At 61.0% G+C, this 22,435-nt stretch overlaps 2 protein-coding genes across 4 annotated transcripts in view; one reads left to right on the top strand and one right to left on the bottom strand.

The window, feature by feature from the left end:
* Positions 1–12,390, top strand: part of NGEF (neuronal guanine nucleotide exchange factor) — a gene marked incomplete at its 5' end in the record, with an annotated part of 76,101 nt that extends 63,711 nt beyond the window's left edge. For all 3 annotated transcript variants that reach the window (XM_082658369.1, XM_082658370.1, XM_082658371.1), the window contains 9 exons: positions 284–436; positions 1,717–1,846; positions 3,684–3,758; positions 5,904–5,993; positions 7,586–7,749; positions 8,223–8,378; positions 9,076–9,155; positions 9,902–10,006; positions 11,422–12,390. In XM_082658369.1, coding sequence (XP_082514495.1) covers positions 284–436; positions 1,717–1,846; positions 3,684–3,758; positions 5,904–5,993; positions 7,586–7,749; positions 8,223–8,378; positions 9,076–9,155; positions 9,902–10,006; positions 11,422–11,612 — 1,144 coding nt within the window. In that variant the 3' untranslated portion in view covers positions 11,613–12,390. The remainder of the gene's footprint in view (positions 1–283; positions 437–1,716; positions 1,847–3,683; positions 3,759–5,903; positions 5,994–7,585; positions 7,750–8,222; positions 8,379–9,075; positions 9,156–9,901; positions 10,007–11,421) is intronic.
* A 2,380-nt stretch (positions 12,391–14,770) lies between these two features.
* SNORC (secondary ossification center associated regulator of chondrocyte maturation) lies at positions 14,771–21,339 on the bottom strand. Its single transcript, XM_082658790.1, has 3 exons — positions 21,126–21,339; positions 14,989–15,171; positions 14,771–14,895 (listed from the first exon to the last, which is right to left on the bottom strand). Exons 1-3 carry the CDS (start codon positions 21,280–21,282, stop codon positions 14,786–14,788), a joined length of 450 nt encoding a protein of 149 aa, XP_082514916.1. The 5' UTR covers positions 21,283–21,339; the 3' UTR covers positions 14,771–14,785.
* Positions 21,340–22,435: the final 1,096 nt, after the last annotated feature.

Genomic DNA, 22,435 nt, shown 5'->3' on the forward strand with positions numbered 1-22,435 from the left:
GAGCGGCTGGGCCTGTGAGCCATGGCCGCTGAGCCTGCGCGTCCGGAGCCTGTGCTCTGCAACGGGAGAGGCCACAGCAGTGAGAGGCCCGCGTACCGCAAAAAAAAAAAAAAAATGCTCCTAATGTCACTACCCACCTATAAGACTGAACAAGTAATTCCGTGATGTGACAGAACGTGCCCCCCTCGCTGGGACCTCCTCCTGTCGTGTTGGTTGGTTTGGTGGAGACATGTCCCAAGTCTCCACAGCCAGCCACCCCTAACCCAGCCGCTGCCCGCTGCAGGTTTCTCTTGGAGCTGGAGCGCAGGATGGAGGAGAACATCGTCATCTCAGACGTGTGCGACATCGTGTACCTCTACGCCGCCGACCACTTCTCCGTCTACATCACCTACGTCAGCAACCAGACCTACCAGGAGAGGACCTACAAGCAGCTGCTGTGAGTATGGCTGGGCAGCGGGGCCATCACGCAGGCGTGGCCCCGGTGGCCCCCTCCTCTTGTGCTGACACTGAGCTGTGGTCCCTGGGTCTCTGCTTTCCCAGGACAGCATCCAACTCCGGCACGTTCTGGGGCTTTCGGTGTCACTAGGGAAATGTTGACCCCGGGACAGTCAGCCATGGCGCCCACCGGACCCGTGTCCAGATGGCCGTGCAGAGCTCTGTGAGTTTTAGAAAAGGGAGCTTGAGGCCAAGAGGACAACTCGAGGCCCAAGACGGCAGGAAAGTGGTTTGAACTAGAGACAAGGCAAGGATTAGGGGGAGGGAGTCTTTCTGGTGGTTCTCCAGCAAAGCCCTTGAATTTACTAATCTGCCCATTTTGTAAACTTTCTTGGGGTTTCCGTTGATGAGAGAGTTTTTTCATTAACTTGCCTCTTTTGAATTCTTCACATGTCCGTACCACGTTTCAACCACAGTTTAACCAGTGCTATGTTCTTAGCACACTCGTGGGCACCAGAGGACTCTCTGAGTAGTGACCTCTGGACGTTATGCTCCGTTGGGTCTTTCCATCAAGCCGTGTAGTTCACTGGGGATGTTTTAAAGTTTGAGTATTCAGGGGTTTGGGTGTTTTACATTTGGGGTTTGAAACTGGGATTTGAGGGAATCGGGATGCCAGTTTTGAGGACGAACGTTGAGAAGACAATCACACAGGAGAATAGGATTCTAGATGTTGCAGTGCCCAGGGGTCCACTGGTGTGGCCCGTGAGAGCAGACTCCCTGGGCATGAGCGCCGTGTCCCTAATGACGGGCAGTCCAGGGCCCGCGTCTGATCTCCAGCAGTGGTTCCCACTGCCCAGCCCGTCTGCAGACGAGACATCCCCACCTGGCAGGAGTAGCACAGGTTCTCCCTGCAGCTGTCTCCAGCCTGCTGCCTGCTCCTGTCATTACGTGGGTTTACCTTGCCACCGTTTCCTGCTGGGTAAATCATCGAATTCTGCATCTGATTCATAGTCTTGGCCACGCAAGGAATTCTTGCCCTCCCACACACAGCATATTTTGCTAAGACTTCATGGGCCTGGCGTGTGAAGTCACTATTGTTATTTGACTTGTACACGAACAGTTTATTTTCCATTAAAAAAAAAAGAGAGAGGAGAGAAGAAATCGACGCGTTTTCTGTGCTTGTGGGCTGTCTGGTTCTTAGGGGTCTGAGGACGGGGAAGAACCCCCTCCAATTTGCGCCTCCCACGAGCCAGAGACCTACTCTCTTGTCTGTGTCCCCAGCCAGGAGAAGGCAGCCTTTCGGGAGCTGATCACGCAGCTGGAGCTGGACCCCAAGTGCAGGGGGCTGCCCCTCTCCTCCTTCCTCATCCTGCCTTTCCAGAGGATCACGCGCCTCAAGCTTTTGGTCCAGGTACCAGCCTCTCTCCCCTGACACACACTTCTCCTGCTGCGGGCTGTTTGCTTTGGTCATTCCAGGCTGGCTTTCTGTTTCCAGAAGTCCATTTGTTCCACAAATCCTAATTAAGCTCCTACCGTGTGCCAAGCAGTGGGGGACTCAGCCCCTGCTGCCACAGAGCCACATTCTGGGGGAGGGTGGGGAGATACACACACACACACACACACACACACACACACACACACACACACACACACACACACACACACACACACAACCAGGAAGTGGTCATGGCTGAGGACAGTGAAACAGAGTGACATGATGGTGGTGACTGCCTGCCCACTGCCAGTTGGGGGATCAGGAAAGACTCGGATGAGTGACATTTAAGCTAAGACTTGGCCGACAGGGAGGAGCCATTCATCTGACAGGGAGCTGCTTATGCAAAGGCCCTGGGGCAGCAAGGTACACAGACGGGGCGGCCAGCGGTGAGCTGGGGGAACATGATGGGAATGGGTGTGCAAATGTGGGCAGAGGCTGATCAGGGGCCTAAGGAGCCGGGTAAGACATTGGGTTCTCTCCTCAATGTGATGGGGAGTCATTCCATCTAGTTGACGCTGGTAAGAGCTCAAAGCAGCTGCCGTGTGGAGGGTATCAGGCAGGAGGGCAAGAGTGGAAATGGGACTGAGGTTCAGAGGCAGCGCGTCCAAGGGGTGAATGTAGGCGGCGTGCTCCGGGTACGCCCGCCAGTTACCGCAGGAGGTAGGGAGGGGCCCACCAGAGAGGAGGCCAGCGTGGAGGGCTTGTGCCCAGGCTGAAGAAGCCACACCACCCTCTGCCTGAGGCCAGGAGCAGGACCTGGTCAGATGGGGTTTTATCCCAATGAGAAAAGGTGGAGCCTGAGCCATCCTGTTCGCTGGGAGATGGATTTGGGAGTCGGGGGATGGTTACAGGCAGGGTTGGTGACCCCACGTTGGTGGGGGGGAGGGTAAGGAGGCATCGGAGCTGACTGCGTGTGTCTGGCTTGGCTGGCAGGCAGAGGCGGGGCAGGTGACCGCACAGGGGAGGCTGGGGGCCTGCAGCTGAGGGACATCCAGAGGTGGGAGGGATTTGGGTCTGATCTGGGGCTCAGGAGAGAGTGGAAAGGATGCCAGCATCCTGCTGTCTGGGTGGCAGCAGGTGGCTGGGGACGTTTGTGCCACCACATGGGGCAGCTGGGGGGGAGGTGAGCTGTGCTCAGACGCACCCAAACCTCTTCATGGAATGAGAGCAGATCAGAAATACGGGCACGGGGAGAACTGTGAGGCAGAAACCAATGCAATGTTGTAATTTATAGGCGAAACGCAAGAAAATCCAACTACCGGATTTTATCAATAAGACCAGACTTAACGAAGCCTCAGGGTCGTTGCTACTTGGCTTCAAACGGCAGTCCCACTGATGCTGCTGCAGACATCGAGCTCACCTCGGGGACAGCCAGCCCTGAGCGACCCTTCCCTCACTGTCGGGCCTCGCCCGCCCCCTTCCCCACCGCACTTGGTTGCCTCCTTTGCTTCGGTCTTCGCTGTAAGGAGACTGGGGCTCGGGGTTGGCCCTCGTAGTTAGTCCTCGTGCCGACCTTGACTCGTGGTTATCATCTTAGAGCCGAGCAAGGCTGGTGTGCGATGCTCGGCCCTCAGCTGGTGGAAGGTTCTCCTGCCCTCAGTCCGTAACTGGTGGGGCTCTTTGCTCCGGGTGTTGCAGCAACACGAGGCTGTTTGCACCAGTGCGGCAGGGAGGCTGCCACTGCCAAAGCGGGCGGAGAGGGGAGGAATGGCTATACGTGCGGAAACTAAATGCAGACTTTGCCTGTGCTCAGAACATCCTGAAGAGGGTGGAGGAGAGGTCTGAGCGGGAAGGCACTGCCTTGGGTGCGCACAAGGAACTGGAGCTGGTGAGTTGTGCTTTCCTCTTTCCACATTTCCCGGTCAGCTGTCTTCCTCCTCTAGACCCACCTTCCTGTCCTGCCCCCTCCTGTGCCTGTGCGTCTCTGGAAGATGCAAATTCATTTTAGTAGTTGGCAATCCAGAGAGGTCACTGGGTCCAAAGAATAAGTCGGGTGGGCTTGCTTCTCACCCAAGGCTGCTGACTTGCGGGGTGGACCAGGCCGGCCGGGCACTTGACCTGCAGACATGTTCATGGACCCTCCCGCCAGCCCCTGCTCTGTGGCCACTCGCAGGCCCAGGCGCTCCCCTCCGCAGCCCTCGGAGGCCCCACGCTTGTCCTGACCTGTTTCCAGTGTCAAAAGCCATGGCTCTTGCCTCCCTTGCCGCGCTCTGAGGCCGGCTCTGGCCCTTCTTGGGCCCTGATGCAGCTCTGCCCTGTGCGCCTCTCCCGCCCCCCGATCCCGCCTCTCCCGGCCCTCGAGCTGCACCTCCTATCCCCGCGAGAGGACTGCCCGGCCCTGCCAAGCCTGGGCTCTTCCTGCCCAGGAATGGAGAAAGCATCTCCTCTCCTGATCCTCGGAGAGAAGAGGATCCTCCTGGAAGCTGCCGGCAGAGCAGGGGCCGTGCGGGAGGGGTCAGTGAATGTGTCTGTTCCCACGTATTTGTCTGAAAGCAGCGCTGTCCCGTATGTTTGGCTCCAGTGTGTCCGCTGGAGCTGCGAGCCCACTCCTGACAGCCGTGCAGGGGCCACTCTGTCGCGCTGGTGACCCTGAAACGGACGAGAGCCTGGTGTTGGGAAGTCCTTTCCACTTAGTGTACCAGTGGCAGCAGCTTAGTAAAAGGACTATAGCCCCAGGTGGTGGTTCTAAGCCACATGGAGCCACACGGAGCCATGAGGACTTTGTAGCTTAATGCAGTCTTTTCCCCCCAGGGGCCTCTCCTCGCATCCCTCAATCAGGCCAGTTGGCCTCCAAAATCCTTCTGGCGATTATACCCTTTGGATCCTGGGAAACACAGCACTCCCCTCCCAGCCTAGCTGGGGAAAGGCTGGAGCCTCGAGCAGGCTGGTCAGGGAGGGTCAGGGACCTGCCAGCCAGGCTGCATCTCTCGGGACCCTCTGCCCACCCCTGGAACGCACACACCTGATCAGGTGGGGGCTTCATGCCGGCCCCCACCGGGCAGCCGGCCACACTGGGCCCCAGGGGGTCTCGGGGCACCGGCAAGTGTCTTCTGTTTTCAAGTTCTTTTCTGCTTTCATCTCCTTTTCATTTCCCAGGTATACACTTGCTTCTCATTATTTACCTTTTTTAATAAAGGTGGTTTTTTTCCCTTAATTTATAAAAATGATGCTGAATACAAACAAGTCCACAAACTGTTCATAGGCAGAAAGAAGACGGTAAAGGTGAGCAGTTCTCCCGCACCCCACTGCCGGCACGCTGGTGCCGGCCCCTCCAGGCCCTTTCCAGACAGACGCCTGCGCACACAGCTGTATTCTTTGCAGGTGGGCTTGTGCTTTACGAGTTGGCTTTTCCCTCCATTTAGTGCCTGTAAAATTATTGCACTTCTTCGTGGTTTCAGAGTACAGGGTTCTGTGGATTCATGAGCGCTACTCAACCCCTGTGGATGGACATTTAGGTTGAGGACAGTTTTTCTTGCTCTGAACGCCACTGCGGGGGACATCCTAGTACGCACGTCTTTGGGCTCGTTCCTAAACGCTGCGCGCCTGCTGGGTGCCGGCCCCTGTTCTGGATCCTGTGCAGATATCATCTCTCGGAATGAGTCCCCAGAAGTCCCAGAAAATGTGGTTTCATTCGGCCCCTTGGTACCTGGGTTGCCTCCCAGGAAGGTGGGGGGACTCTGTGCTCCCCCCACAGTGTGTGACGGAACCTGATCCCCAGACCTGGGGCATTTCCAGTCTGACGGATGAGAAGGGATGTCTTCTGGTCGAAATTTGCTCTCTTAGGTGACATGAGGGGTCGGCATCGATTTATGAGTTCTCTGGAGTTCACGTCCCAGCAAAGACAAGGCCCTGATTTTCTACACTGGAACTGAGACCCAGTTGAGACTGACCAGCTGTGGCCTGAGTGGGCCGAAGGAAGTGGTCAGAGACAGCTGGCTGTGGGTGGCCTGATGTGTCCTCCTTCTCGTCCCAGGTGGTGAAAGCATGCAACGAGGGCGTCAGGAAGATGAGCCGCACGGAGCAAATGATTAGCATTCAGAAGAAGATGGAGTTTAAGATCAAGGTGAGCCCGCGCCCAGCCACGCGTCCCCGCCCCAGCCCCGCTGTCCTGGAGCACTGGGCGCTGGCCGGGCTCGCTGAATGGCTGCCCTTGGGTCCCAGCACAGCACCACCTCCACCGAGGCCTTCCCTGACCCCTTAGCTGAAGGCCCCACCTGCCCCCAGTCACCGGGCCGTCACATTGGCCTAGACCAGGGGTCCCCAACCCCCAGGCCGCGGACCGGTAAGGTCTGCAGTCTGTTAGGAACCGGGCGGCACAGCAGGAGGTGAGCGGTGTGTGAGCGAGCGAAGCTTCATCTGTATTTACAGCCGCCCCCCATCGCCCCCCATCGCCCCCCATCGCCCCCCATCGCTCCCCATCGCTCCCCATCGCCCCCCATCGCCCCCCATCGCCCCTCATCGCTCCCCATCGCCCCCCGTCGCTCCCCATCGCTCCCCATCGCCCCCCATCGCTCCCCATCGCTCCCCATGGGTCCCCATGGGTCCCCATTGCCCGCATCTCTCCCCATGGGTCCCCATCACTCCCCTTCGCCCCCCATCGACCCCCATGGGTCCCCATCGCCCCCCATGGCTCCCCATCGCTCCCCATCACCCCCCATCGCCCCCCATGGCTCCCCATCGCCCCCCATCGCTCGCACTACCGCCTGAACCATCCCCCCATCCCCCACCCCTGTCTGTATAAAAGTTGTCTTCCACAGAACCAGCCCCTGGTGCCAAAACGGTTGGGGGCCGCTGGCCTAGACTGTCTCCTACAGGGAGTCAGGAGCTGCCTGCTCTCACTTACTGGCTGTGTGACCTTGTACAGTCAGCTCACATGAAGAGTATGACATGGACTGCTCCAGGGATTCTTAAATGTGGGCGATTCGAAAATTCGACGGAAGTTACCGACCTTTCCCCCAACTTTGTGTAAAGCTGCAGGCATTAGTGACCCTAAGGGCCCCGAGGGCTTGGGTTTCTGGGGTTCTGGGCACATGAGCACACGGTACCTACCGAGGGTCCCTGAGGTCATGCTAGGTTTGGGAGCTGAGCCCCAGCTGAGGACGCAGACCTCCGGGCCCCCCATGTAGCTCCACCTGTGGGCCGCATGCGGGGTGCTGGGTGCTGGGTGCCTACCCCGGAGCCACAGTGTGGAGACCGGCCGGCCCAGTCTCCTCACCCTGTGGGAGCCAGTTCTCCCCTCTCTCCTGTGAACTTGGCCTCTCCTCTGATCCTGCATCACACAGTAGTAGGAGAATGACACACACACACAGAGGCACCACAGGTACACACTCACACGTGAGTACAGACACATACAGGACACGTGGACACATTTAGACGTGAGCACACATACGTAAAAGCACACGCAGATACACAGACAACAGACAGACACACACATGCCCACTCAGGCACACGTGCGCATGCACACACACACGCCCTTCCGTGTTTGCCCAGCACCCGTCCGTCCCTCCCTCCCACCAGCGCCACGCGTGTCCTGGGCCCAGTGCGGGCCTCACACACCATTGCTCGCGGTCATCACTCCAGTCAGAGCGCGAGGGGAGCCTGGAGCGGGGGGCGCGGAGGGGCACAGCCCTTCTGATGCCGTCCCCCCTCACGCAGTCGGTGCCCATCATCTCCCACTCCCGCTGGCTGCTGAAGCAGGGCGAGCTGCAGCAGATGTCAGGCCCCAAGACATCCCGGACCCTGCGGACCAAGAAGCTCTTCCGGGAAATTTACCTCTTCCTCTTCAATGACCTGCTGGTGATCTGCCGGCAGATTCCGGGGTGAGCGGCAGGCAGGAGGGATGGGGAGTCACCATGGCCTGGGGGCGGCGGGCGTGGTGCTGGGATGTTGCCCAGGCGCTGGATCCGCTTTGAAGGCCTGCTCCGTTCTGGTCCAGCCTTGGGCCTTCGGGCAGGTGTATTTCAACGCCCTGAGCTTCCGTTTCCCCTCCGTCTAGCGGGGGCTGTACCCCTAAGGACGTGGAGAGTCCAGCTCTGTGCCTGACGCCTGGGGAGGGCTCGGCCGAGCGGCCCCTGCCGTGTCGTGGGTGCCGACCCCTCGTCCGCCGTCCACACCGTGGAGGGCGGGGGCTGGGGGTGAGGGCGACAGGCGGTCAGGTGGGGGGCTTCCAGAAGGAGGTGAGGAGTGGCAGCAGAGGGGCCGGCCTCGCTGGCCAGGGTAGAGCGTTTCCTGGAAATCCGAGCCGCCGCCGCCTCGGGACTGACGTGCCTCTGCTGCCACCCTCGGTCCCCAGAGACAAGTACCAGGTTTTCGACTCCGCCCCGCGGGGCCTGCTGCGAGTGGAGGAGCTGGAGGACCAGGGCCAGACGCTGGCCAACGTCTTCATCCTGCGGCTGCTGGAGAATGCGGATGACCGGGAGGCCACCTACATGCTGAAGGCGTCCTCTCAGTGAGTGCCCAGCGCCTGTCGCCTGCCCGGGGGGAGCGAGGCTCCAGGCTTAGCACACCGCCGCCCTGTTCCTGTCCTTCCTCCCCCCAGGCTCTGCCGGGAGGGTTTCTGTGCAGGGGCGAGCACGTTGCTGGGTGTGTGTGTTCATGTTCCCTTGGGCGTCAGACTCTGGGCGGGCCCCTCTGTTCGGATGAGTTGTTGTAGAGCCCTTGGGCCCGACCGACCAGTGAACCACTGTCAAGGTGGCCTCAGGCCCACCTGCACTTCTGAGCTGCCAGGCCAGCCGCCCTGCAGCCCCTGTGCGGTGCCCAGCAACCCCCAGCCCAGGACTCAGAGGTGTCGCCCTGCACATCGCGGTCCAGTTCTGACTGCCTGGGGCAGGGGTGGCGTCAGCCTCTCCCAATTCCACGGAACATGGCTCAGGGCAGCTGGCAGCTGAGGGCTCGCCTCTGGGTTAATTTTGGGGTGTCGTGGGCTCACCCTCACCCACTGACTTTAAAGATGTACCAGGGAGGTTCTATAGCGCTCCGCCCCAGTCCTGCCACTGGATTCCCGGCCCTGTCCACGCCGTCCTGCCGCTGCTCTGTGCCAGGCCCGGGACCCAGTGGCCAGCTTGCTGGATGCCTGGTGCAGCGGTTCCCCTCACATGGGGTCCGTTGCTCTGCGGTTGGGGCATTTGTCCTCCTCCCTGTCCCAGGAGCGAGATGAAGCGTTGGATGACCTCGCTGGCCCCCAACCGAAGAACCAAGTTTGTTTCCTTCACGTCCCGGCTGCTGGGTAGGTGGCCCACTGGGGAGGGGGCACCCGCCGGGTGGGGCAGGGGAGGGTCCGGGGAGCCTCGTGGCGGCCCTGCCTGTCACAGCTGCGTCAGCCTCAGGGGCCTCTGCACTCCGCCTGAAGGGCCTGCGGGGCCGCTGGAAAGACTGCTTCGCCTGCCCGGGGGTCCCTAGCACCCCAGTGCAAGCTTAGTACCCCGCGGAGGACACGGGTGTGCCTGAGCTTTGCAAACGTTTTGATGGTTAATGAAGAAATAAAAGCCACTGGGTCATAAGTGACAGATGCCACAAGGAAACCAAGAGGAATTCGGGCCCACAAGGCAAACGCCAGTGTTCTCTGGGGTGGCCAGTTGTCTGAAAATTACAGAATTTAAAAGGGCACAAGTCCAGCTGCCTGATAGAGACGCTGCCATCCTGACCGAGCTCACCGAGTCCTGACTGTCCCCAAACTGCTCCCAGGGCCCAGCCCAGGACCAAGCAGCTCCTTCTGAAGTCTCAATAAGAGCCCCTCAAGCCTGTTCATCCCTGTATCCACATACTTTTTGTTCAGAACTCCTGGTGCTTTAACGGCCTTTTCTTTGGAGCCACACACCCCTCCCTCGAATGAGCCCTCTTTCAGTTGCTGTGGGAGTTTGCGTTGTCTCTTGGACAGGCAGCGTGCCCCTGCTAACTGCTGAGCAGAAGTGGGGGGCCAGGGCGGGTGCCGTGGTGATAAGGACATGCCGCCCCCCTCTCTCCTCCCTTCAGACTGCCCCCAGGTCCAATGTGTGCACCCGTACATGGCCCAGCAGCCGGACGAGCTGACACTGGATCTGGCCGACATCCTGAACATCCTGGACAAGACAGAGGATGGTGAGGCCCGGGGGCTGGGTGCCTCTCGCACTCGAGGCTCCCTGCCCGCCCCTCCTGGGGCTCTGCCCCAGCCTGCGGGATGCAGTGGAGAAGCAGACAGAAGAGCCGGCTGAGAGCAGGCAGAGCCCAGGGCCGTGCTGCCTGTCTGCTCCCGTAGACCATTCTGCCCCTCATGGCTTCTGCTGGCCTTTTCTCAGCAAAGAGCAGGCATCTCTCCCAGTGCCTCCGCTCTCCTTCCCCGGAGCTGTGAGGTCCGCCTTCCCCCACTTAGCATGAGGCCCAGCTGAGTGCCTGGCTCTATGTCCCTTCCCCTCATCCGGCCCTGGCATCAGCCCCCATCACAGTGGGAGGGGTGATGGCCAGGAGCACCCTGACCCTGACCCTGTATTTGCAACAAGCTTCCAGATGAGCCTGTGACCACCAGGCTTGTAGCCCCACGTGGGCCAGAGAGCCGCCCGCCGGGGCTTCCGCCCACTCCTGCTGTTGGCATCAGTGCCAGAGGTTCACTCCCCTCCCCTGAAAAATTGATCCCTTATTTCTACATCAATTGTTCCTAACCTAAATCCCCCAAAATACACAAAGCATCTCCACCCAACCCCATTTCCTCCTCTTTTTCAAGACCCTGGCTGGAAAGTCTCAGGCTGGTGACCTCCAGAGGAGGCCATTTCCACCCTTCCCAAATCCTAGGGGCTCACCCAGCATTGAGAGAACAGTAGTTCCTGCCCTCCCCCTCCCCCTGCAAAATATAAACAGCCTGACACCCCTCCCACATGGCCTGCAGAAGGCGTGCCCCTGGCCCTCGGGCCCCAGGTCTTAGCCCTGCCCCAGGACCTGCCAGCAGGACCTGCGGTTCGGGTCCCAGGCCCCCAGCAGAGACACTGTGATAACGGGGGGTGGGGGGTAGAGAGCTAGGGCACTCGGCCAGTTCGTGACAGCCACCCTCGGCTGACCACCCAGCTCCCGGGAGGCTGAGGCTCAGGGAGGGGCTGCCCAACCAGAGGGTGACGGTAGCATTCACGGCCAGGGAACCACGCGGTCAGCTACCACCCCACCGGCTCCTCAATGCCTCCTGCTTTTGGGGGTGGCCCCTGGGGTCTCCTGGCCTCACTTGGGGCAGCCTAGGATGGTTTGAGAGTTTGGGAATGGGTTCCAAAGTCAATACATCCGGGACACACAGTGGTTCTGCCCCCGCCCTGTGCACACACCACGCCCCCTGGGAGGGCAGCACGCGCCCAGCTCACGGGGATTAACCAGGTCTGGGCATTTCCAGCAATGCGTCTGAGGGCAGGGGACCTCTGGAAAGGCCGGCTGGACCCCTGCGTCTCCCTTTCCTCTGCTCCCCACACAGGACAGGGCGAGGCCCAGCCTGCGCCACTTGGAGAGCTTCTGACCCTCCCCTTCCCCTCCCTACGCAGGGTGGATCTTTGGCGAGCGTCTGCATGACCAGGAGAGAGGCTGGTTCCCCAGCAGCATGACTGAGGAGATCTTGAATCCGAAGATTCGGTCCCAGAACCTCAAGGAGTGTTTCCGTGTCCACAAGATGGATGACCCTCAGCGCAGCCAGAATAAGGACCGCAGGAAGCTGGGCAGCCGAAATCGGCAGTGACCCCTGACCCCGGCCTGGCCAAGGGATGTGGGTGGGCGGGAGCAGGTCGTGGCGGGCAGCCCCCAGCGGACAGCAGAGGGGCTCAGCGGGAAGGGCGGACGCTGCCGCAGGCAGCAGGGTGTGACCCGGGGTGCCTTGGCAGGAGTCGCCCCCACCCCTCACCCCTGCTACGTGGTTAGTGCTCATGTGTCTTGGCCCCTTGCTCACAAACTGCAGAAAAGGGGCCCACGTCTCTCCTCTGCTGCATTTGTAAACGAAAAAGTGTATTTTAAACAGTGTTACACCACCTCTTCTTCTTGTCTCTTGGGAGGGGCAGACAGAGGACGGGCATGCTCCAGGGCCCTTCCCAGGCACTGAGAGGCCCCAGACCCAGGGTGTCCCTGGCCAAGGGCAGGTGCAAAGGTGACGATGTTATGACCCCTGCACGTGTCCTCTCCCCTGGAAGCTGTTAGAATCGGCCAGGTGCACAGATGGACCACCCTTGCCTGATGAACTTGACGAGTGTCCTTTGGTCTCCGACTCAAAGGACTGAGAGCCCAACCGCCTCTGTCCACCTCCGCCCCAAGCCTCTGCCAGTCTCTGGCTGCACGGCCAGACCTGCCTCACAGCCACCAGAGCTTGGCTGAGGGCCCACACCGCCTTTGGCTCCCTGATGGGCTGGATGTAACTCGCATCTTCTGGCCCCTTGCGGAGCCCTGGTGTTATAAAGAAATGGTCACTGCATCCTGTATGGGTTATGGTTCCGAGAAAAGCAAATGGCATTTTTGGCTGCATTAAAAGAAGCATCATGTATAAAATAAAAGAGGAAGGTCTACTTTTTATTACCCCTGTGCACACAAGAATGAGGTGTTTCGGTCTGGCAGGGAGAGAAGAGCCCCCTTCAAGCCCAGTGGAGGAGGTGTGTCCCAGGGAAAGGGCTAAGGAGGCTTTCGGTGGAGGAAGAAACAGCCGGGGGTGGGGCCTCAGGACGGGAGTGGCTTTGGACCTCTGCTTGTGGAGGGACTCCAGAAACCGGATAAGCTGTCTGAGGCAGTGGGGGACACCCTTCTGCAGGTTGAGAAGGCAGGTTTGAACACTGTGGGACAGAGATGTCAGTGGGTGGTGGTCCCATAAGGGATCTGACCACCAGGTTTGGGACTGCGGCTTCCCACCTGGCCAGTCACTGGCCTGGGACACTTCTTCCCACCTCCAGAGGCAGCAGCCAGTTACCGGAGGCTGCAGCTGGCCCTCAGAGCCACCCGACACCCGGCTCTGTCCTGGAATGTGGAGGGCCTTGAATCCCACCCCGCCCAGCCCTGCCTGCCAGGACACACTTAGAAGCCCAGGATTTAGATCAAGTGGGACGTTGTAGCATCTTCCCACAGGCCACAGCACAGCCCTTGGCGTTCTTGAGACCTCAGACCCTTTGAGAACTGGATGACTCCCTGGAAGATGCATACGTACGCAACATGCTGGTCCAACTGGAGAGGGACCCCCCTGGTCCCAGTGAGGGGCTGATGCTCTTGGGGCCTCCTTGCTGCAACCCCAGGGGAAGCACCTGCACCTGAGTTTCCCAGGAGTGAGGGGATGGGGAGGGGGACCATTTCGGAGTCCCGTACTGCTCCTGGCAGGGTGGGGCTGGGGAGGGGAGCCGTCGGTCCTGGCCAACGTATCCCGCTTTTCTTTTTGGAGCTGGGAAACAGCATACTGACTTGGGTCACCTGCTCTAAGGAGGGCTTCGGCTACTGCAGGTTACATGTAATAATGTAAACAGTTTCATGAAAACCAGTCAGTTTCATAAGTCTTTTATAAGCAGAAACTTAAGCCATGATGTGTTTTGGGGAGTGTGAGTGGGTACCACGTGTGGCCACCTGGCGTATCCAGGAGAAAACTGGTCTTAGCCAGAACAGGTAGTCAGGAGCTCAGAGAAACCAAGGAGGCCAAAACAATTGCTAGAGACAACGGTGAAAAAAAAAAGAGGAACAGCTCACTGCACCAGCACTCACTCAAAAGGATCCTCTTGTGGCCCAGGTGTTAAATCATCACTGGGGTTTGCAGACAGTGCCCCCTCTAGGCCTCAGGGTCCTCACTCCAAGGGTCCTTGGAGGATGGGGACAGGACGCAGTTCTGGCTTCTTTCCTGCTGCACCCAGAGCAGGTAAGCCACTAATTTAAATCCCTCTCTCTAAATGATAAAAGGCTTCCTGGGAAGTATGGAAGACAGAGGGCACCACCAAGGACTCAGTGCCAGGGCCAAGCTGGGGCGTGGCACGGCTGGGTGGTTCCTCACCCCTCATTCAGCTGCCATAATTTCAGGGTTGAAGTGAAAACAGATGAGCGTGAAAAGCCTTTTTGTTTTCTTTCTCTAAACAAACAGCCGTCCTGCGTGGGGTTGCCCGCTCTGCCCGAGGCTCCGCGAAGCCCCCTGCACAAGCTTACACAAGCCAGGGGAGGGAGGCGGTCTGGGGCTGTGGGTTGGGGAGCCAGGACAGGGGCCCACAGCATCCGGGATTCACCTCTCTGCTCATTCGCGCCTTGGGCTCCCCGAGGAAGAGGGGCCCCCAGGAGTCCTGAGGGTGCAGGTCTGTGGCTCAGAGCCTGCAAATAGCGCGCTGGCTGCCAGAGTCAGAAGACGCCCCCCACCCCCAAAGTCACTGGCCTCTGGTTGGGGAGCCGGGACAGCCCAGGGTCCCGCGGACCCCACCATCACCCAGCGAGGCGCAGAAAGCAGGACGGCGGGCCCAGGGCAGGCCGCTGCCTCTCCTGCCCTCGGGGCCTCACGCCGGTCCGCGCTCGCAGCGCTCCAGGGCCGGAGCTGAGGGGTCTGCAGAGGTCAGGCCCTGGGCAGTTTGCGGGACGAGCAGGGGGCTGCGGCACGGCGACTCCGCGCTCCCAAGGCCTCGCCGAGAACTCTGGCCAGAGAACTCCGCACGCCCCGCTCACGCACACCGGCGGCCTCCGGCGCACGCGCATCGCGCACGCACGCGCGCTCCTGCGGGGCCCCGGTGCACGTGCGCTCACGCACGCGCGCGTGTGCGCGCGTATGCGCGCCTCGAGCCCCGAGCAAGTGCACGTCGCCTGACCCCACACCCCCACCCCGCTCGCCCACACACTCACGCGCGGACACATGGAGACACGGGGGCGCGCACCGGGGGTGGCGCCGAGTCGCGCCGCGGCGCGGCCCCTTTATTCGCTTCAGGAGGCGGAAAACTTTCTCAGCGCGACGACCACGAGCGCCAGCACCACGCAAGTGGCCAGCAGGGCGGCGATGACGATGGCCGCGATGGCGCCGGGTCCCAGCGAGCCTGCGGAGGACGGAGGGCCGCGTTAGCCCCGAGGCCCGGCCCCCCTCCCACCCCTTCCTCCGGCCCGCCCGGACCCCGCGCCCCAGCCCGTACCGCCGCCCTGGTCCAGATGCTCCCGCGCGGTGCTGTCCTCGGGGCTCGGCGCGGCGGTGGGCGCGGGCGGGCCGCTGACCGCCGGCTCCTGGGCGGGGCTGGTGCTCTCCACGGGGCCTTCTCCCGACGGCAGCTCGGCGGGCTCGTTCCACAGGGTGGGCACGGGCTCCTGCGGGCCCTCGGCTGCAAAGCCAAGGACAGGTGTGGGGGCCTGGGCGGCAGGGCCGACGGGGACGTCGCCCCCGCCGTTGACCGGCTGGGAAGGGGCGCTGAGTGCCGGGCTCTGGGGCACAGCGCGGTGCTTGCCGCTTCACAGGTGAGGCAACGGAGGCCGAGTGGCCCACGTGTGGCCCCAGAGCCTCCGCTGGGGTCAGGCCACCCCTGCCATGAGAGGACAGGTTGATGGGGGAGGAGGGCACTGAGGGACCAACAGGCCCACTCGGGAGGAAGCTGGAAGAACTTCGGGCTGGCAGCGAGCTTCAGGGCAGGGGGGCGGGGGGAGGCAGGGCACTTCGACACCCAGCAGAGCCTGGGGCCCCCCATCTGAACTTCTGGGCTCTGTAGGTCCTGGGGAAGTGACACTTGTAAAGGGTCCTTTCCCCGCACCCGCACAGGGCAGCCCCAGGGCAGCCTTCACCCTGGAGAAGGCGCCGGGAGGGTGAGGCATTGCCTTCTCCAGGAACCAGGGTTCCTGCTCAGCGCGGTCGGTGAGCAAATATGGCCCACTGCTGCAGGAGGTGGAGAGGAGAGGCCTGCCCCACACCCCAGGGGCAGCCGGCCCCACACCCCAGGGGCAGCCGGCCCTGCTGCTTCTCGGCCCTAACCTGGGCAGAGTGGAGCAGCCCGCAGGGCCTGGGGTCTAGCGCCTGCACATGCCTCCACGCGCCCCCCGAGTGTCTGAGGCTTAGAGCGCAGGGGCCTCTCTAGCCTAAGAAACTGTGATGCCAGCACGTTGCTGCCTCCAGACAGAACAGGGCCAGAGGAGTGGGCAGGGGTGTCTGTGGTCAGTGTTAAGGGAAGCCCCAGGAAAGGGTAAGCCCTCAGCCCGGCACTAGCTGGGGCTCCGTCAGCACATCAGTCTCCGGGCAGCGTTTTCTGCAGGAGCCTTTCTCTGCTCATGGGTTGGGGGTTAGCAGGATTTAGGGTACCCAGGGGCCCCAGAGAACGAGAGGGACAGGCTGAGAGGCCTGCGTGGTAACCCCAGGCAGCCCACACCAACTTTGCCCCCCCGTCAAGGATCCTAGCCTGAGGAGCCTCACAGCAGCACCCCAGCCCTGAGTGATCTCCCTTGTGAGCCAGGGATGCTAGAATGGGCTTGCCGGGCATCACAGCGCACCGTCTCATTGATACCAGCCGCTCTGTGGTCGGCCAAGAAGACCAAGGCTCAGGTTAAGCTGAGGTGGGCGCTGTGCTGGTAGGTGCTGCTGGGGATTGAAGCCCCGGAAGAGGTCGTGCTTCCCGAGAAACTTCCTGGGAAGTTGTGGTTCCGTCAATACAACCCTGGCCAGCCCACCTGCGGTCCCTGGGGCACATTGCACACTTGGGGGCTCCACCCCTGAGAGCTCCCCCAGAGCACAGACAAGCCAGACCCACACCCTGCTTCCAGGCTCACCAGCTCCTGGAGAGGGGCCTGCTCTGGGAAGGCACAAAGGTACTTCCGGGGTTCTTCTGCCAACGTGTCCACCCGAGGCAAATCATGAGTAAGCAGCCAAACCCAAATTCCAGGGCAGCCTTAAAATAACGAGGCTTTCACAAACGTTAAGGTCACGAGAGACAAAGAAAGGGTGAGGAGTTGTTCCAGGTTGGGGACTAAGGGGCTGTGACAACACGACGCACCGTGCGTTCCTGGGTGGAACATTATGGAGTCCACTGGTGAGCTATGAATAAGACTGTAGTTCAGGTGACAGTGCTGCGTCAGTTTTCACTTCCTGGTTTGGATAACTGACTCTGCTTATGTAAGAGAATGTCCTTGTCCTTAGGAAGTATTTAGGGACAAAGGGGCATGATGCCTGCAACTTAACTGTCAAAGGTTCAGCAATCAGATAGGTAAGTGAGTAAATAGAGACAGGAAGACGGTGAGAAGAGCAACTATGGCAAGATGTTGGCGGCCGGCGCATCCAACCGAAGAGCCTCCTGGAGTTCACTGGATGATCCTTACACTTTTGTGTAAACTTCAGATCGTTTCATGAGAAAACTTTACAAGGTCCCCAGCTCCCAGGCCCTGCCCCTGGTGCCTCTCCCAGACCTCCGCTGGATCAGTTCTGAGGCTCAGCTTACAGGCAGGGACCGCTGTCATATTCCCAGGGCTTGCCCGGGCCTGTGCCCCTTTTCAGAAACAGCGCTGGCAAGGAGGCCTCTCAGGGGCAGGAGGCCTCTCAGGGGCAGGAGGCCCCTGCACCCGCTGTGTGGAAGCCTCCCTCTCCCAGGGCCCAGGCTGAAGCAGTGCTGGTGTGTGGGGGCCACCCCCTGTGAGGAAGGGGAAAGCGACTCGGTCAGGCCTCCCTTGTCGCTGCCTGGGAGGGCTGGGGTCTGCAGCCTGCAGCTGCCATGGAAGGCTCCAGGCCCTAGGCATGCCTGCCTCGGGCTCTCTGGGGCTGAGCAGAAAAAAGGCCTGGGTCTACCCACCGCTTGGCAGGCCCTGAGGTCTAGGGCTCACAGACTGCCGGTCTTCCAGATAAATGAACAAACCACTGGTCCCCACTTGCTCGCCACACGCCCAAGACAGAGTGGCAGCCAGCACCTCCCTGTCCTACCACCACCAGCCAAAGCTCACCTCCAACTGCCAGGCCTCTGGCCAGAGAGGGCAGCACAGGGCTACTGGGTATCAGGGCCAGCCAACCTGGTGGCGTCCAAGGAGTCAGCCCCAAGCTCAGGAAGAGGAGTGCCGGGCTCCACACCCCCTGGAGGGCAGGGGCTCACTCCCAGGAACTAGTGGTCACCCTCTGCCCTTTGCCAGAGCCCGGGAGCCATCTCTCGGGGAGAAGGGCCCTCTGAGCAGGGTACTTGGAGACCCACCCAGACCTTCTCCCTGTCTGCCCCCAGTGACCCAGCCTCACCCTGTTCCTTCCCACAGAAGCCTGGACCCTCCCTGCCAGACACACCAGCCCAGGCCCCCTCATCCCTGCTGTGCGCATCCCCTCCCGCCCCTTCAAGACTCTGCCAGTCTCTGAAGCTTGATGGGCTGAATCGATTGGCTTCCAATCAGGAGGGCTGGGTCCAGATCCCGGCTCCACCACAGCCTCACCCTGGGACCACCGCGGACTGCCTTCGCCGCCGGCCTTCACTTCCCGACCTGTGGAATGGGGGGTGGACCGTGCCTCTCACAGCCCTCACAAGGTGGTGACTGTGCTGTCACGGCCACCGTCAGCTGCTGCCTCTGCCCTAGGGCCTTTCTGGCCTGGGCACCGTGGCCCTTGCCCCTCTGCGGGCTTTGCGCCTGCTGTAGCTGACCATCGCCGGGAGACCCCCAGAGGCGGATCCGGGCTTCAGGGATTCATCTGCACCCACGCAGCCAGGGCCCAGGGCCCAGCAGCTCCCTGCCAGCCCAGGCGGGTGCCCCAGTGGCACACGTGGGCCAGAGCCACAGCCTGCGCTCAGTCACCAGCCCTCCGGCAGAGGAGGTGCAGCTGCTGAGGAGGGCCAGGTATTTTCTTGTCCTCGTCTACGTGCCTCCGTACTCTCTCAATTTGCTGTAGTCAGAGGGGGAAGCCAGTCTGTCCCCCAGATCTATCCTTCCGGGGAGCCATGAGCAGAAGCCGTTGTCAGGGAGCTTCCCCACAGGAGGCCCCATCTGAGGAGGGGGAAAGATGGGGGAAAGAAATGCCAGGCAGAGGGACTGGTATGCGGGCAGGCGTGGACGGCGAGCAGAGACGTTAAGCGAGGACGGAGAAGGGAGGACAAGGACCGGAGTGAGCAGCAACCGGCAACTCCGCGCGCTGAGAGGCCCGGAGAAGTGGGCGCCTCGTGACCCTGCCACGGGCCTGGGCACCGTGGGCTCTCCTCCAGCCCCACCGCCTTTCGGTAAATAAACTTGTTTAACGCTCAGTCTGACCACTGGGCCCGGAGGCCAGGCGCCCAAGCTCACAGACAGCCTTTGTGTGGCCGTGAAGGGCCTTTTCATCCCTGCCCTGGCCTCCCGCCCGCTCAGCCTGGCCTGCTCCCCCCACCTCGGTAGCTGTGGCCACGGGCGACCCGCAGGGAGGGCAGCAGGCCGCTCCCTTCCCGCCTGCCTGCTCAGGACCCCAGCCCAGGAGCAGCGGGCCAGGGGCCTGTGGGGCCTGCTGCACACCTGCTCTGAGCCTCCAGCCGGGGGTGGGGCGGCCAGGAGCCTCCCGAACCCGCTCCCTCCCAGAGCGGCAGGGCGGACCACAGCCAGCTGGAACCCCAAAGACTCCGGGGTGGGGCTGGCCTGCCTGCCCTTGGTAGGACACATGGAGGGGACTCGGGAGGTGAGGCCAGGTGAGGTCCCGCTGCCGCCAGACACGAGGCTGTCCCCAGGCATTCCTGCGGCGGCAGACGCAGCCCACCCACCCGGGCTGTGTGTGCACAGTCTGGTCCAGCGCCTCTGGCCGGCAGCCTGGCTGGGAGGGCTGGCTGCATGGGGACCAAGGAACGACAGAAGCTGCCCACACGGCCCCAGACCCCGGGCAGACGGACGCCAGCACCTTCACCTCCGCCCACTTTGACCACCAGGCGGGAAAAGCTTTTCACTGGGGTGGGTGGGGTATAAGGGAGCCACGGGAGACGCCACCCCACTTTAGATCACTTCCCCGATTCCCTGGGCACCACACCAGCCCCCTGGCTTGCCCAGCTGTCCCCTCTCCCACCAAAAGGGAGGCTGGATGCTTTCCTAGCCGCATGAGGAGGTGCTTCTGCCTGAGACTACCCTGCACCCAGCAGAGCGGCTGGGGATGTTTTCCTCCTAACGTGCGCTGAGCGCTACCAGCTGCCTGGCCCGTCCTGAAAGCTCACGTGTGTGAACATGGCAGACCTACAGGCTCCTGCGAGAGAGGCAGAGGCGCTCTGGTTATCGCCATGGTACAGCAGAGGAGAGGCACAGAGAGGCTGAGAAACAGCGAGGAGGACAGGGCCAGAAACGAAGCCAGCCTGCAAGCTTCTTCCTAGGGCGTCTAGAGGGAGGCCGGCAGGCCCACAGGCTCCTCGCCACCCCACCCCGTTTCCTCCCGTGTTCGTGCCTGAGTGTGACCATAAGGGTCCCCCCAGGCCTCGCATCCCCCAGCAGCTCTCCCAGCACCACATCCACACGATGGTGTCACAGCCTCCCTCAGATCCACAGACACTCCCCCGAAACCCATGCCATGGAGGGTCTCCAAGGGGCCCCCCCACCCGCACATTTCTCCAGCCCCAGGACTGCCCTCAGGAGCCCCGAAACACCTCCCTTTGGCCCACCTCACGGCCATCAGAGATGGCTTTCTTCCAGGAGAAAGACCACCCATGACCCGTCTGTGCCTTTTCTCGCTCAGGCTTTGAAGCCCCACAGCTGTGCCCAGGACAGGGGCTCAGGTCCCAGGAGCCTGCCAAGCCAAACCTGGTGGGACCCTTCTCGCCAGACCCCAGCCCCAGCCATTTTCAGCCTCAGTGCAGTGCCTCAGTCCAGCATCCTCACGGTTTTACAGAGGGGTCTCTGGCCCTGTGCTCCCTCTGGAATTTTTCCCAAGATGGAAACAGTACCTGGGTCTTCACTCTCAGAGGACATTTCAGAAAACCAGCAGAGAAGGGTTTGCAGGGCTTGACAAATAAATGGTAGGGCTGTGTTCTTACATCTAGGGGCCTTCAGCTGCTTGCCTGGTGCCCCCTCCTGACTCCCAGATCTGAAGGCCTTCAGATTTTAGGGTGCTGGAGTAATCCCCACATACCCCAGGCAGCTAACGTCCCTGGCCCTGCTCCCCAAGTCACCCTCCTGCTTCAGAGGTCACCATCTCTATGGCTAACGATTCCCTGAGGCCTCGGACGCAGCTGCTGCCAGCCTGTCCTGGGGGAGCCCTTCACAGAATCACCCCCAAACTGCCACCCCATCTCCTGTGAATGGCCTTGCCGGTGGGCATTAGAGATTCTGGCCTAAGGTACTTCTTAGCCTTGGGAGGCTGGTGGTAGCAGAGCCCAGGGGGCACCCTTACCTGTGAGCACCGCAGGGGCCAGGACCCCGGAGAGAAGCAGCAGTGCCATGCGCAGGGCCAGACAGAGCGCCATCCTGGCCCGTGAGTGAGCACGGCCGGCGAGCGGGATGCACGGAGGATTGAGCTGGTTAACTTCAGGGCAGAGGGAAAGAGGCATCAAAGGGCTGGGAAGGGTTTCATCAATGCAAACTCTGTCCTCCTGGGACACCGTGCCCGCCCCCCACACATGAAAACACACACACACACACACACACACACACACACACACACACACACACACACACACACAGCACAGCTTACAGAACTGACTGCTTTCCTGAACTCTGCAGCAGCCCCACCCTCAGAGAGGGAAAGAGGAAATTGCTCTTTCCCGCTCTCCTCTCTCTCTCTCTCTCTCTCTCACACACACACACACACACACACACCTGGGCCACTGAAAGTGAGAGAATCTCAACCTCCATGTGCAAGACTCACCCAGGGAGCTTGATAAATGCAGATGGTCCTGGCACTTTGTTTCAGTGGGTCGTGGATGGGCCCAGGAATCTGCATTTTAGTGCTCAAGGCCCAGGCTTGGGAGACTCCAACCTTAGGCTGGCAGCACTGATGAGGGCCAGGTTCTGCTCACGTTTGGGCTCTCGATGCCTGGCAGGGAGTGGGCACACAACAACCCTTGTTAAAGCAGCATTTTTCTTGTTTGTTTTTTGCGGTACGCGGGCCTCTCACTGTTGTGGCCTCTCCCGTTGCGGAGCACAGGCTCCGGACGCGCAGGCTCAGCGGCCACGGCTCACGGGCCCAGCCGCTCCGCGGCATGTGGGATCTTCCCGGACCGGGGCACGAACCCGTGTCCCCTGCATCAGCAGGCGGACTCTCAACCACTGCGCCACCAGGGAAGCCCTAAAGCAGCACTTTTAAAGCAGTTTCCATCCAAACCTTCTGGCAGCTCTAGTCTCTGCAGAAAAACTCATGTCATAAAACGCCCTGTGTCCCTTCTTCTTGCTCTCTGTTCTCCTAGGTACCTGGGACTTGAAATACCACCTGTGTGTTCATGACACACATTTCCAACCCAGTTCCGGCCCAGAACTTCAGCCCCATCGCCCACTGCCTCCCGGACAGCCCCAAGGGTACCTAATGAGCATCTCCAACTTAACGTGTCCAAAACAAACCTTGACTGCACTGCCTCTCCAGCCCTGCACAGTAGTTAAATCCCAGTCCCCCACCTCCCAGATGTCGTGGCCACATAATTAAAGTTCATCAGAGGTCTCTCTCTTTCCCTTGTCTAAGCTCTCAGAAAGTACACCCCCCTACTTCAA

The sequence above is a fragment of the Grampus griseus genome, assembly GCF_964374135.1.
Source record: "Grampus griseus genome assembly, chromosome: 7".
Taxonomy (NCBI): Eukaryota; Metazoa; Chordata; class Mammalia; order Artiodactyla; family Delphinidae; genus Grampus; species Grampus griseus.